This window comes from Salvelinus fontinalis, chromosome 27, assembly GCF_029448725.1.
Source record: "Salvelinus fontinalis isolate EN_2023a chromosome 27, ASM2944872v1, whole genome shotgun sequence".
NCBI classification, from domain to species: Eukaryota; Metazoa; Chordata; class Actinopteri; order Salmoniformes; family Salmonidae; genus Salvelinus; species Salvelinus fontinalis.
In genome coordinates, this window is record NC_074691.1 from 10,130,169 (window position 1) to 10,144,714 (window position 14,546).

Here is a 14,546-nt window from a genome sequence, read left to right on the forward strand (position 1 = left end):
TTGAAAATGTCAGTGGTCAGTGGTCAGCGCATGCTCTGAGTACACGTCCTGGTAATCCATCTGGCCCAGCAACCTTGTGAATGTTGACCTGTTTAAAGGTCTTACTCACATCGGCTGCGGAGAGCGTGAGCACACATTCTTCCGGAACAGCTGATGCTATCATGCATGTTTCAGTGTTACTTGCCATGAAGCGAGCATAGCAGTTATTTAGCTAGTTATTTTATTATTTAGTTATTTCGTTTCCCTTTGTAGTCTGTAATAGTTTGCAAGCCCTGCCGCATCCGACGAGATGCGGAGCCGGTGTAGTACGATTCGATGTTGGTGTTGACGCTTTGCCTGTTTGCTGGTTCGTCAGAGGGCATAGTGGGATTTCTTATAAGCTTCCGGGTTAGAGTCCCGCTCCTTGAAAGCGGCAGCTCTACCCTTTAGCTCAGTGCGAATGTTGCCTGTAATCCATGGCTTCTGGTTGGGGTATGTACGTATAGTCACTGTGGGGACGACGCTCTCGATGCACTTATTGATAAAGCCAGTGACTGATGTGGGGTACTTTTAAAAGCCATTGGAAGAGTCCCGGGAACATATTCCAGTATGTGCTAGCAAAACAGTACTGTAGTTTAACATCTGCTTCATCTGACCACTTTTTTATTGACCGAGTCATTGGTGCTTCCTGCTTGAATTTTTGCTTGTAAGCAGGAATCAGGAGGATAGAGTTATGGTCAGATTTACCAAATGGAGGGCTAGGGGCGAGCTTTGTACGCGTCTCTGTGTGTGGAGTAAAGGTGGTCTCTAATTTTTTTCCCCTCTGGTTGCACATTTAACATGCTGATAGAAATGAGGTAAAACTGATTTAAGTTTCCCTGCATTAAAGTCTTCGGCCACTAGGAGCGCCGCCTCTGGATGACCGTTTTCCTGTTTGCTTATGGCAGAATACAGCTCATTGAGTGTTGTTTCAGTGCCAGCCTCTGGCTGTGGTGGTATATAGACAGCTACAAAAAATACACATAAACTCTAGGTAGACTGTGTGGTCTACAGCTTATCATGAGATACTCTACCTCAGGCGAGCAAAACCCTAAGACTTCCTTAGATATTGTGGGAGAGGGTCGTTTGAGGAGATCAATGAAATGGGCGGCTTTGGAAAACCGATCCACAACCGTCAGGATGACGGTGTTGCCATCAGACGGAGGAAGCCCTGTGACAAATCCAGGGAAATATGGGCCCAGGGGTGATGAGGAACGGGCAGTGGCTGAAGAAGGCCCGACGGAGCTTGCCACAGAGTCTTATTCTGGGCACATACTGTGCATGCGTTGACGAAGGCAGAGACGTCAGGAACCATAGTTGACCACCAGAAGCGTTGTCGGAGGAAGGCCAGGATTCGACGGGAGCCAGGATCTGGGATGAACATTCGGTTAGCCAGGCACCCTCCAGGGTCCGGCTGGGACTGCTGTGCCTTGCAGACCAGGGCCTCAATACCCCAGACAACTGAAGCCGCAGGGCATGAGGTAGGTAGGATGGTCTCAGAGTCAGAGGATGTGGCAGCGGAACTGTATAGGCGAGAGAGAGAATCTGGCTTCACATTCTTAGACCCTGGGCGGTAGGAGATGTTGAAGTTGAACCTGGTGAATAACAGAGCCCAACAGACCTGCCTAGAGTTAAGGCTCTTGGCTGTGTGGAGACATTACAAATTCTTATGGTCGGTCCAAACCAAAAATGTATGTTCCGCTCCTTACAGCCACTGCCTCCACTCCTCCAGCGCCATCTTGACCTCCAGAAGTTCCCTGTTACCTATGTCGTAGTTTCTCTCAGCGGAGTTGAGACGATGGGACAGGAAGGCACAAGGATGGAGCTTTTGGTCCTGGCCAGATCGCTGGGAGAGGATGGCCCCCACTCCAACATCAGAAGCATTGACCTCAACCACAAACTGACAGGACGATCCACAAAAGCCCTGTCAACAGCTGGGGACCATGTGAACAGTACCTTGGGAGAAGTGAGTTTAGCGAGGGGAGCCGCCAGGGTGCTGTAGCCCCGGATGAAGCTGTGGTAGAAATGAGTAAACCCCAGGAAACATTGCAATTGCACTCTGGACATGGGTTGGGGCAAATCCACCACCACTCTCACTTTTTCAGGATCCATCTGGACAATTCCTTCAGCGATGACGTATCCCAGAAAGGAGATAGTAGAGCGGTGAAACTCGCACTTCTCAGCTTTCACAAACAACTAATTCTCCAGGAGGCACTGAAGGACATGTAGGATGTGTTCTTGGGCAGAGCGGGAGAAGACAAGGATGTCGTCGAGGTAGACAAACACAAAACGATTCAGCATGTCACGGAGCACATCGTTGACCAGGGCCTGGAAAACAGCGGGAGCATTGGTGAGCCCAAACGGCATGACCAGATACTCATAGTGTCCACTGGCCGTGTTGAAAGCCGTCTTACACTCGTCACCCTCGCGTATCCGAAAACACGGTAGGCATTCCAAAGGTCCAACTTGGTAAAGATGGTAGCCCCCTGGAGAGGTTTGAGAAGGGAGGAGCGGCAGGGGGTAACGATTCTTAATTGTCATGCCATTGAGGCCCCGGTAGTCGATGCATGGAAGCAGGGTTTTGTCCTTCTTTTCCAGAAAGAAAAACCCTGCACCGGCAGAGGATGCAGAAGGATGAATGCTCCCCGCAGCCAGAGAGTCCTCAATGCACTCCACCATGGCGTTGGTCTCGGGGCTGGATAGGGAATATAGCCGACCTCGAGGCAGTTTGGTGCCCGGGAGGAGGTCAATGGCACAATCACAGGGATGATGCAGAGGAGGAGAGGTAGCACAAGCCTTGATAAATACCTCCAGGGTATCATGGTACTCTACGGGAACAGTAGAGATATCCAAGGCTTTAATTAAACCCAGAAGAGGACGTTTCGGGGGAGGCTGCACCGCTTTAAGGCAGTGGGAGTGACAGAACGGGCTCCAACCCAGGATTGAACTCGTGGTCCAGTTAATAACGGGATTGTGCTTTTGGAGCCAAGAAAATAACAACACAACAGGGACCTGAGGGGATTCAATGAGCAGAAGCTGTATAGTCTCACTGTGATTGCCAGATACCCGCAGATTAATGGGAACTGTGCTGTGCGTGACTCTTCCAATGGAGCAGCTGTCCAGTGCCCTAGCGTCCATTGGAACGGAGAGGAGTTGAGTGGGGATACCTAGTTCCGGTACCAGGGTAGCGTCCATAAAACTTTAATTTGCCCCAAAGTCAATGAGCACCCAGAGAGACTTAGACTGGTCTCCCCACAGCAGGATCACAAAAAGAGGAGTACAGGTAATGGGAATTACAGAGTTCCCAATCTGGCTCACCAGTGTGCTCGTATCTACAAATGAGTCAGGTCTCTTTACTGGGCAGATGGCTATGTGAACATTCCCTAGCAGATACAGTATCTCAGATACAGTGTCAGTCCACCACCTTAAGCTCAACCTCGACAAGACAAAGCTGCTCTTCCTCCCTAGAAAAGGCCTGCCCGCTAAAAGACCTCTCCATCACGGTTGACAACTCCACAGTGTCGCCCTACCAGAGTGCAAAGAACCTTGGCGTGACCCTGGACAACACCCTTTCGTATTCTGCAAATATTAAAGCAGTGACTCGCTTCTGCAGGTTCATGCTCTACAACACCCCTACCTCACACAGGAAGTGGCACAGGTCCTGATCTAGGTACTTGTCCTCTCCGGTCTGGACTACTGCAACTGGCTGTTGGCTGGGCTCCCCGCTTATACCATCAAACCCCTGCAACTTAACCAGAACGCTGCAGCCCGCCTGGTTTTCAACCTTCACTCCGCTCCACAGCACACTCCATTGGCTTCCAGTCAAAGCTGGCATCCACTACAAGACCATGGTGCTTACCTACGGAACAGCAAGAGGAACTGCCCCTTTCTACCTTCAGGCTATGCTCAAACCCTACACAGCAACCATCGGCTCCCAAGTGGTGCAGCGGTCTAAGGCACTGCATCTCAGTGATAGAGGTGTCGCTACAGACCCTGGCTAGATTCCAGGCTGTATCACAACCGGCCGTGATTGGGAGTCCCATAGGGAGTCCCATTGGGCGGTTTGCCCGGGGTAGGCCGCCATTGCAAATAAGAATTTGTTCTTAACTGACTGGCCTAGTTAAATAAAGGTTAAATATATATATTTTTTAAACATGAGCACTCTGTTCTGCCACCTCTGGTCTCTTGGCCCTCACGCTCAGCCCAGTCCAAGCTCTTCTCTGTCCTGGCACCCCAATGGAATCTTCCTTCCTCCTCACCTCGACTTTTGGGTGTCAAGGAAAATATTTGGAGTAAAACAACATTATTTACTTTAGGAATGTAATGAAGTAAAAGTTGTCATAACTATAAATAATAAAGTAAAGTACAGATACCCCCAAAAAGGACTTAAGTCGGAGCGGGGTTCCAAAATGCAATCATATCACACGCAATTTTACAATTTAGCCTATAAAATTATCATATCTGTTTTTTATACAGACTAGCTAAAAAATTACTGAAACTTGGATTATGATAATCCGCTGGTAAAAAAAAGGGGGGGAGAAGCAAAAACATATGTTTTGAACCCCCTATTTGAATTTTCTCCATGGGTCAGTGATTTCAGAGTCCCTGTACAGTGCAATATGAATGTCAATATACACAATAGGCTGACTGAGGAGGTGATTTCCAACAGTCAAAGTCCCGCAATAAGAGCTGTGACGCTAGTATTTGTGTGTACTCTTCAAAGTTGTGTTCTGTGGTTGTCACTGAGTAGACTGATACCCCATTTCATGGATCCGCAATCCATAGGTAAGGCTGTACAGTGCAATATGAATGTCCAACGTGGTTGACTGGTAAGCTTTATGTGGCTCATTTCATAGCGGTTTCAAAGAGCTACGACACTAATATTTGTGAAAACTCTTCCCAGTTGTGTTCTGTGTGTGTGTCACTGAGTAGACTGATACCCCATTTCTTTGATCCATAATCCATAGGTAAGGCTGTACAGTGCAATACGAATGTACAATTCACATAGTGGATTGACTAGTAAACTTAATCTGGCTAATTTTACGGTTTCAATACAATTTTGAAGTCTAATACATACACAGTGCGATGTCAACTGAGGTTTGTTTTCTTCTAATTATTGTATTTTCTTGAATTTATATAACAACATTCCACATTTGTTTAGCATTATCTAGTCCAAATGGCATAATTCCTTTACTTGTAACCATTTGCATCACTTTCAATTAAGAACTTTTATTTTGAAAGTAACCCGCAAACGCCTCTATTGCGGCTATTCCTGATTGTGAATGGCTTCACATAGGTCTCTATCCGCCACCAGGTTCATAAATACTACTTAAATTTCGGCAAGCATCTCAAACAGAAATCCGACTCAACATGGCTTACACCGTTGCAGGTGGAACCAAGAAGAAAGTCTGCTACTACTATGACGGTAAAGAAATGCATGTTCATTTTGAGTTTTCAGAATAAGTTTCCAAGGCCAAACTAGCGCGTTAGCTTGGGTGCTTGATGACAGCCAGTGCAATGTAATATCCATTCATTCTCTGAATAGCTCTGTACTATTGGCTAGCGATCCTGACATGGTTTGTTTTATGTTCCTGTTAGGATCATGAAATAAATTACGAGACGGTGTATTATAATCTAGATATATCGGTAAACTAGACTAGTTAGTGAACGTTAACCAGCTACTGTAGCTAGTGCTATTTTAGCTGGCTTCACTCTTGTCGGGGCACATTGTTTGTAGCTAGCCAGTTTAGCCAGCCACAGCCATGTTTACTTTTACAACTAATATTATTTGAAACAAGTAAAGACACTGTTGTGTTATTTGTTTTTATGAAATTGAAAATATAAGCAGAAAGTTAAAGGAATTTACTACTGCCAACAAGGGACCAGTGATAGCGTTGAAGACTGAAGATGACGACACTAGCGGCTATTGCGCATTATCAGCGTTCCTTCATGCGCTAGTACTGCTAACTGACTGCATTGTTGTAGTAACGTTAGTAAAAAATAGAATTGTGTGGTAGTATAAGTACAGTATGGTTAGAGCTGGAATGTTACATGGGGATAGTTAGCTGTGTGAAACATCAACATTTCTCAAATGTAGGCTCTGTTTTTAGTTATGGTCTTTTTTCCCCTTTTTAACAGGTGACATTGGCAATTACTATTATGGACAAGGGCATCCCATGAAACCACACCGAATTCGAATGACCCACAACCTACTGTTGAACTATGGACTGTACAGAAAAATGGAAATATATGTATGTTTATAACAAGATTTCAAGTAAAAAGGTTAATTCTGAATATGTAGGTATGGCTTTTTCTCTCGTTTGCCATCAAGTAGGCAATTGTTATTTTTTGTTGCAGAGACCACACAAAGCCACTGCAGAGGAAATTACCAAATACCACAGTGACGATTACATCCAGTTCCTTCAATCCATACGACCAGACAACATGTCAGAGTACAGCAAGCAAATGCAGAGGTGTAAGTTGAGCCATAACAAGGGCCAGGAGTTGTTACTAACCTTATGACTGGACCAGGGAAAGCTACACATACTAACCTAGTATTGGAAAAAATATGTGTATTTCTTGATGGATTGTTTGAATCACTATTTTGTGTTTTTATCATAGTTAATGTTGGTGAGGATTGTCCTGTATTTGATGGGTTGTTTGAGTTCTGCCAGTTGTCTACCGGTGGCTCTGCTGGTAAGTGTATGCATACATACATACAAATATATTCCCATGAATAAATACAATACATGACCAAAAGTATGGGGTTGAGATCAGGGCTCTGTGCAGGCCAGTCAAGTTCTTCCACACCGATCTCGACAAATCATTTCTGTATGGACCTAGTTTCGTGCATGGGGGCATTGTCATGCTGAAACAGGAAAGGGCCTTTCCCAAACTGTTGCCACAAATTTGAAGCACATAATTGTCTAGAATGTCATCTTAATGCTACAGCATAAAATGTTTCTTCACTGGAACCAAGGGGCCTATACCTCCAACCATGAAAAACAGCCCCAGACTATTATTCCTCCTCCACCAAACTTTACAGTTGGCACTATGCAATCGGGCAGGTAGTATTGTCCTGGCATCCGCTAAACAAAGATTCGTCCGACTGCCTGATGGTGAAGCGTGATTCATCACTCCAGAGAATGCATTTGCACTGTTCCAGAGTCCAACGGCGGCTAGCTTTACACCACTCCAGCCGACACTTGGCATTGTGCATGGTGATTTTAGGCTTGTTCGGTCATGGAAACCCATTTCATGTAGCTCCCGACGAAAAGTTATTGTGCTTCCAGAGGCAGTTTGGAGCTCCGTAGTGAGTGTTGCAACCGAGGACAAACAATTTTTACTCGCTAAGGCCATTCTACTGCCAATGTTTTTTCTATGGAGATTGCATGGCTGTGTGCTCAAATGTATACACCTGTCAGCAACTGGTGTGGCGGAAATTGCAGTCTGCTAATTTAAAGAGGTGTCCACATACTTTTGTGTATATAAAGTGCCAGTCAAGTTTGGACACCTACTCATTCAAGGGTTTGTATTTATTACTATTTTCTACAAAGTAGAATAATAGGGAAGACAAACTATGAAATAACACATGTAGTAACCAAAAAAAGTTATCTAAATATGTTTTTTAGATTCTTCAAAGTAGCCACCCTTTGCCTTGATGACACCTTTGCACACTCTTGGCATTTTCTCAAGCGCCTTCACCTGGTTTGCTTTTCCAACAGTCTTGACGGTGTTCCCACATATGCTGATCACTTGTTGGCTGCTTTTCCTTCACTCTGCGGCTTCACTCTCTCCTTCACTCTCCAACTCATCCCAAACCATTTCAATTGGGTTGAGGTCGGGTGATTGTGGAGGCCAGGTCATATGATGCAGCACTCCGTCACTCTCCGTCTTGGTCAAATAGCCCTTGCACAGCCTGGAGGTGTGTTTTGGGTCATTGTCCTGTTGAAAAACAAATGATAGTCCCACTAAGCGCAAACCAGATGGGATGGAGTATCGCTGCAGAATGCTGTGGCAGCCATGTGGTTAAGTGTGTCTTGAATTCTAAATAAATCACTGACAGTGTCACCAGCAAAACACCTTCTCCTCCATGCTTCACGGTGGGAACCACACATGCAGAGATCATCCGTTCACCTACACTGCATCTCAAAGACACAGTGGTTGGAACCAAAAATCTCCAATTTGGACTCATCGGACCAAAGGACAGATTTCCACCGGTCTAATGTCCATTGCTCGTGTTTCTTGGCACAAGCAAGTGTCTCCTTATTTGTGTCCTTTAGTAGTGGTTTCTTTGCAGCAATTTGACCATGAAGGCCTGATTTCATGCAGTCTCCTCTGAACAGTTGATGTTGACATGTCTGTTTACTTGAACTCTGTGACGCATTTATTTGGGCTGCTATTTCTAAATCTGGTAACTGCAGCAGTGGTAACTCTGGGTTTTCCTTTCCTGTGGCGGTCCTCATGAGAGCCTGTTTCATCATTGCGCTTAATGGTTTTTGCGACTGCACTTTCAAAGTTCTTGAAATTTTCCTGATTGACTGACCTTCATGTCTTACAGTAATGATGAACTGTTATTACCTTTTGCTTATTTGAGCTGTTCTTGCCATAATATGGACTTAGCCCTATTTGGTAAAAGACCATCTTCTGTATACCACCCCTACTTTGTCACAAGACAACTGATTGGCTCAAACGCATTAAGAAGGAAAGAAATTCCACAAATTCGCTTTTAGCAAGACACACCTGTTAATTGAAATGCATTCCAGGTGACTACCTCATGGAGCTGGTTGAGAGAATGCCAAGAGTGTGCAAAGCTTTCATCATGGCAAAGGGTGGCTATTTTGAATAATCTCAAATATAACATTTATTTGTTTAACACTCTTTTTGGTTACTACAGTATGGTTAGAGCTGGAATGTGTTATTTCATAGTTTTGATGTCTTCACTATGATTCTACAATGTAGAAAATAGTCAATAAAGAACCCTGGAATGAGTTAATGTGTCCAAACTTTTGGCTTGTACTGTATAGTGTATCTGTTAGGGTAACCCTAACCCAAATATCTTTTTCTCTCTCTACAGTTTTTCACCTGCAAACAGAACTAGTTCAGAAATCACAACACATGCTTGTGAAAATAGCGTAAACAACAATGTTTTTCCTCCCTTGGCACAGCGGGATCGGTGAAACTCAACAGGCAGCAGACGGACATTGCGGTGAACTGGGCCGGTGGACTCCACCACGCTAAGAAGTCTGAGGCCTCTGGCTTCTGTTACGTCAATGACATCGTGTTGGCCATTCTGGAGCTCCTCAAGTGAGTTTGTGTTCCCAGATAGAAACCGTATGACTTCTACAATGAAATGCATTAGTGATGGTGACTTTCTTGTTGTTTTTGTAAACACCCTGATATATCAACGTGCGTTCTACTATGTTTAATTCTTCACACCTCCTCGTTCCCAGGTACCATCAGAGGGTACTGTACGTAGATATTGACATCCACCATGGGGATGGAGTAGAGGAAGCCTTCTACACCACAGACCGGGTCATGACTGTGTCCTTCCACAAATATGGAGAGTACTTCCCCGGGACTGGAGACCTCAGGGTGAGTACTTGGCAGCGTCCCAGATGGCACTACTTTTGACCAGCAGAACTAGTGCGGTATGTACAGATTAGGATGCCATTTGGGAAGTGACACATGGGGCTACGTCCCAATGTGAATTTCCTGACAGTGGCCCATTGATAGCTAGGTAGAGACTTTCTTTCCACAGTTATAGTTAAGACAATCTCACTTCCATTATTTGTAGTATTTTGCTTGGGAAGAGCGCTTTATGGTGGATGCAGTATTTTAGTTATGGATTAGCAAGTGTGTAAACGTGTTTAAAATCCTCAATTGCCACTCTGTTCTTAGGATATTGGTGCTGGAAAAGGCAAATACTACGCAGTCAACTTCCCCCTGAGGGACGGCGTTGACGATGAGTCGTATGAGCTGATCTTCAGGCCTGTAAGTATGCACACGTGTCGCAGGGAATCAGGGCAGTGTTCAGTGCGGAACACTAGCGGGGCTGCAGGTAGCCTAGTGGATGAGAGCGTTGGGCCAGTAACCGAAAGGTTGCTGGTGAAGAATCTGTCCTTGAGCAAGGCACTTAACACTAATTGCTATGGTCTAAGCATTTACAGTGAAATGGCCTCTGCAGAATCAGGGCATTCATACTACTTGTGTTTCGCAGAGCTATTGTCAAGGAAGTGAGTTTGTGTTTATACAGGGCCTCCTGCCCCCACTTATCGTCAACCAATCATGTCAATGCGGAGCTATACGGAGCCCTCCGCATTGTTGCAGAATTTGAGGCGCACGGCAATGTGGTACGGAGCTCAATTTGGCCTCTGGAGGTGCTGCAATAGCGTCACACCCTCCATACGGAGCCTTCAACCACATTTTTGGGATCAAGCATAAATTGGCTTTTAACCCTACGAGGTCCGGATTCTGATAATTTTCTGTTCTAGCTGATAATTAATTTCACACCTGGTGACCCAGGTCTAAATTAGTCCCTGATTTAGAGGGAAACAATGGAGAGAAAAACATGTGTTTGTCTTGGCAGGTGATGGCCAAGGTGATGGAGATGTACCAGCCCAGTGCAGTGGTTCTGCAATGTGGAGCAGACTCCCTCTCAGGAGACCGACTGGGCTGCTTCAACCTCACCATCCGCGGTAAGGAGGCTGTATGCTAGTCGTCTTACCTGTTTTATGTGCGAGTCCATTTTAAACTTGTATAGCTTCATTTTAACTGTAATGATTGAGACATCTGTTTTTACTCTGTCATTTATTGAACAGTGATGATCTAATTTGTTCTGAGAGAAGCGTATTAGCCTGTTCTAAGCACTCCATGTTCCTATAGTCATGTGGTGTTTTGTCTCTTCATGCTGCTTTTCCGTCAGGCCATGCTAAGTGTGTTGAGTACATTAAGTCATTCAACCTTCCCCTGCTAATGCTGGGTGGAGGAGGCTACACCATCCGCAACGTGGCCCGCTGCTGGACCTACGAAACAGCCGTGGCTCTGGATACTGAGATCCCTGATGGTGTGTTCATATATTTTTTCCTTTATTCAAAATGCCCCATTTCCCATCCCCTCGTGCCATTTTTAAGGTGCTGTCCTCATTTCAGTGTCGATTGCCTAGACCTGTATAATGCTGTGAAAATATCAAGCCATTGAGGCGAGTCTACTTTTTGTAGTTTACTTAATACAATGTCTTCTCTTCCCCCTGAGATATTGTCTGGGTCTCTAGAGGAAACACTACAGCACTAGACAGGGGCTTTGTCCCGAATTGCACCCTATTCCCTACATAGTGACTTACTTTTGGCCAGTGCCCTATTGGCCCTGGTCAAAAGTAGTGCATTATGTAGGGTTAAGGACCTGGTCAACGGTAGTGTGTTACAAAGGGAATAGGGTGCCATTTGGGACGCATCCAGGGATAGTCTTGGTCCTGATATTCCTCTGCCTACCGGGAGCTGACTAAGCAGAATATCAGTGGGCCACCAAGTGTGTGTGTGAGGACATTATCACAAGCCTGTCAAAGGAGCCAGCTGTTTTCTTCATGGAATTCGGGACATTAACAGAACCCTTACCCTTTCCATTATAACCGCTCTCAAGTGGAGGGACTTGTATAGGTGTAAAAATCAAACTGTAATTTTATAAAAAATTTACCTGAAAGGGTTGACGTTCTGAAATGTTATTTTAGTTACAGCACGTACATCGTAACGCTGGCATTTTCCCTTTCTCTTATGTTTTCTCTTTTTTTTTTGTTTTTTTTTGTCCAGAACTGCCGTACAATGATTACTTTGAGTACTTTGGGCCTGACTTCAAGTTGCACATCAGCCCATCTAACATGACCAACCAGAACACATTGGAGTACATGGATAAGATCAAGTAAGGACTGAGTCTGTCATGGACTGTCAAATGTAGCATATCAGATGTATTCAGCTACTCCCAAGGTGTTGCATGTCATTAAGGATGTGTGTCTGCATTGAGGTTGTTGCATCTGCATTATCACTTTAAGAAATTGGTATTGTGGTAGGGAGTTCTCGTTGGCGTGTATGATTATCCAAGTTTCTTAGAGCCTTCTCGTGTGCATTTGTGCTGATGTTGGTTACTGCGCTAAAGCAATTGCCTTTGTGTGTATTAACCCATAGGCAGCGTCTGTTTGAGAACTTGCGCATGCTACCTCACGCCCCGGGAGTGCAGATGCAGACGGTCCCTGAGGACGCCATCACTGACGATACGGTGGATGAGGATGCAGAGGACCCCGACAAACGCACGTCCAGTAAGACTCTCCTTATTTGACAAATCACACGACATTCACTGTGTATAGTCTAACTGCTGTTATGTGGCTGAATTTTCCGCTATGGAATCCATCTTGGATCCTATTGCCAGAAGCATCTGAATGTTGATTTCCTGTGTCGTTTAAGTCCGTGCTTCAGACAAGAGGATAGCCTGCGACGAGGAGTTCTCCGACTCTGAGGACGAGGGAGAGGGAGGAAGGAGGAACGAAGCCAATCACAAGAAGGGAACAAAACGGACTCGAGTTGAGGAGGAAGAGAAAGTTGGTGAGTATTCAGAACTTGGTTACCCTGACTACAAACCCTTTTCGTAAAGGACTTTCAAGAACACTTGCAATTCCCTTCATTTTAGATAAATTGAGTTAATGACGAAAATAACCTAGACATATTGAATTGATAAGTTGATGTGATACAACTTGTTTATTTTCTGCTGTCTTCTGTACAGAGGTGGAGAAATTGAAGGAAACAAGCACAGAACTGACATAAAGGTAGTCATTGTGGCGCCCTGCCACTGTTTGTACAGTTTTAAAAGGAGGTCATGAATTCCTGTCAGCCCTCATTTGTGCCGTGCTGCAAGATCCAAAACAAGTATGACAAGTATGATAATCTCGGGAGTACAGACCATTGCGATCTCTCATCCTTCTCTTTACCACAATAAAGACTTCATTAGAATTACTTTTCACAACCAGCTACTTATAGTTTGAGATGTATACGAAATTGTGCTTAATTAGAAGTAGTCACAAATGTATTCAGACACTGACTTATGTTATGTTTTGGGGTGGGAAACCGGCACACTTTCCAGTGTGAAGACTGAGCAGACTAGCAGTGCCTGATTCAGCCACATAGCGGTGCTGTGATCTCTCATGGACAGTCCCGAGTGTGGCAGCTAAACTTGGTTGATTCTACACCTTCGCGCCTGACTCCATACCAGAAGCATTATATTTATCATTGATCTGTAGCTGTATGTCGTTGTGAAGACTTAGTTTCCTTTGTGTACTGTAACAGTGGATTTCTAGGATTTGCAACCAACCTGGATTTGCTGTACTTTCCTTTGATACTTTTTGAATGCTTTTATATTGCAACATGCTTTATCTTCTGAATGAGATCTACTTGTAATTAAACTGTTTTTAGAGAAGAGTTTGTGGGTGATCCTGTAGATATTTTGCATTTGTCAATTAAAAGCTTTTTGTTTTATACTATGTGGTGTGTATGTATTATAGTAGTTAGAGATTAGTTGGGGCTAAATATGTTAAATCAACCATGATCATTTAAATGATCTACAATATGATGGGGTTCATCGCTGCCGGCTCACGTGGCAGGTACTCGCCACCAAGTGCCCTCTGAGCTGGATGTCACTGCAATCACTACTCCTTCAAGGCACTCAGAATCCCAATCACATTTATTTGCATGTACAGGAATGGTGCTGCCACAAACAATTTACAGATGGACAATAAATGAGATAGTTACACATACAGTATGTACATAATGAACACCAGGATACAGACTACACTATAAACATCAGACTACACTAAATAAGAGGTACATCATATACAAGCAGTGGCCAGAGGAGTCTGGGATGTAAATCCCTGTTGGTATCCCCATGTCTTAGACTTGCCTGGTAGACCGGTCTTCTCCAGAGATGTCATCCACATGTTAACTTGCATGACAAGTGCCATGAGCTTAGTTCAACTGTAGCCCTATCATAACCCCACATAAAGATGATGCACCATGTTCTTTGTAAACATGCATCATGTCAGTTCTTGCAAAATCCAAAACCAAATCGATACAAATTTCACTAGGGATTTTTTGTGGCGCATTGCATAGCAGCCACACGATGGCGATGCAACCCTTATTTTCATCAATGAATCAGTGTATTGGTTGTGTACACAGATTTGCAGGTGCAGCGAAATGCTTGTTTCTAGCTCCAACAGTACAGTAATATCTAGCAATGAAAAAAGCCTGGAAATTAAGTGAAATAGGATGAGCCATGACTAGAATACCGGCAGTGGAGGCTACTGAGGGAGGATGTCTGGAACGCAGTAAATTATATGGCATAAAACACATGGAAATTATGTATTTGATACTATTTCACTAATCCTGCTCCAGCCATTACCACGAGCCCGTCCTCCCCAATTAAGGTGCCACCAACCTCCTGGGGAACACAGTATATACATACAGTATGCAAACAATATTAAAGTGACCAGT

General features: G+C 44.5%; 1 protein-coding gene across 2 annotated transcripts; it reads left to right on the top strand.

The window, feature by feature from the left end:
- The first annotated feature begins 5,265 nt into the window (after nucleotides 1–5,265).
- On the top strand, nucleotides 5,266–13,535 carry LOC129825000 (histone deacetylase 2). Of its 2 annotated transcripts, XM_055884629.1 has the most exons (14): nucleotides 5,266–5,443; nucleotides 6,157–6,269; nucleotides 6,376–6,493; nucleotides 6,640–6,714; nucleotides 9,186–9,324; nucleotides 9,471–9,612; nucleotides 9,919–10,011; nucleotides 10,607–10,715; nucleotides 10,943–11,083; nucleotides 11,823–11,931; nucleotides 12,195–12,325; nucleotides 12,471–12,608; nucleotides 12,787–12,829; nucleotides 13,144–13,535. In XM_055884629.1, exons 1-13 carry the CDS (start codon nucleotides 5,389–5,391, stop codon nucleotides 12,825–12,827), a joined length of 1,404 nt encoding a protein of 467 aa, XP_055740604.1. In that variant the 5' UTR covers nucleotides 5,266–5,388; the 3' UTR covers nucleotides 12,828–12,829; nucleotides 13,144–13,535. The 2 variants fall into 2 exon arrangements, with proteins under 2 accessions (XP_055740604.1, XP_055740603.1); XM_055884628.1 differs by having other exon boundaries at nucleotides 12,787–13,535.
- Nucleotides 13,536–14,546: the final 1,011 nt, after the last annotated feature.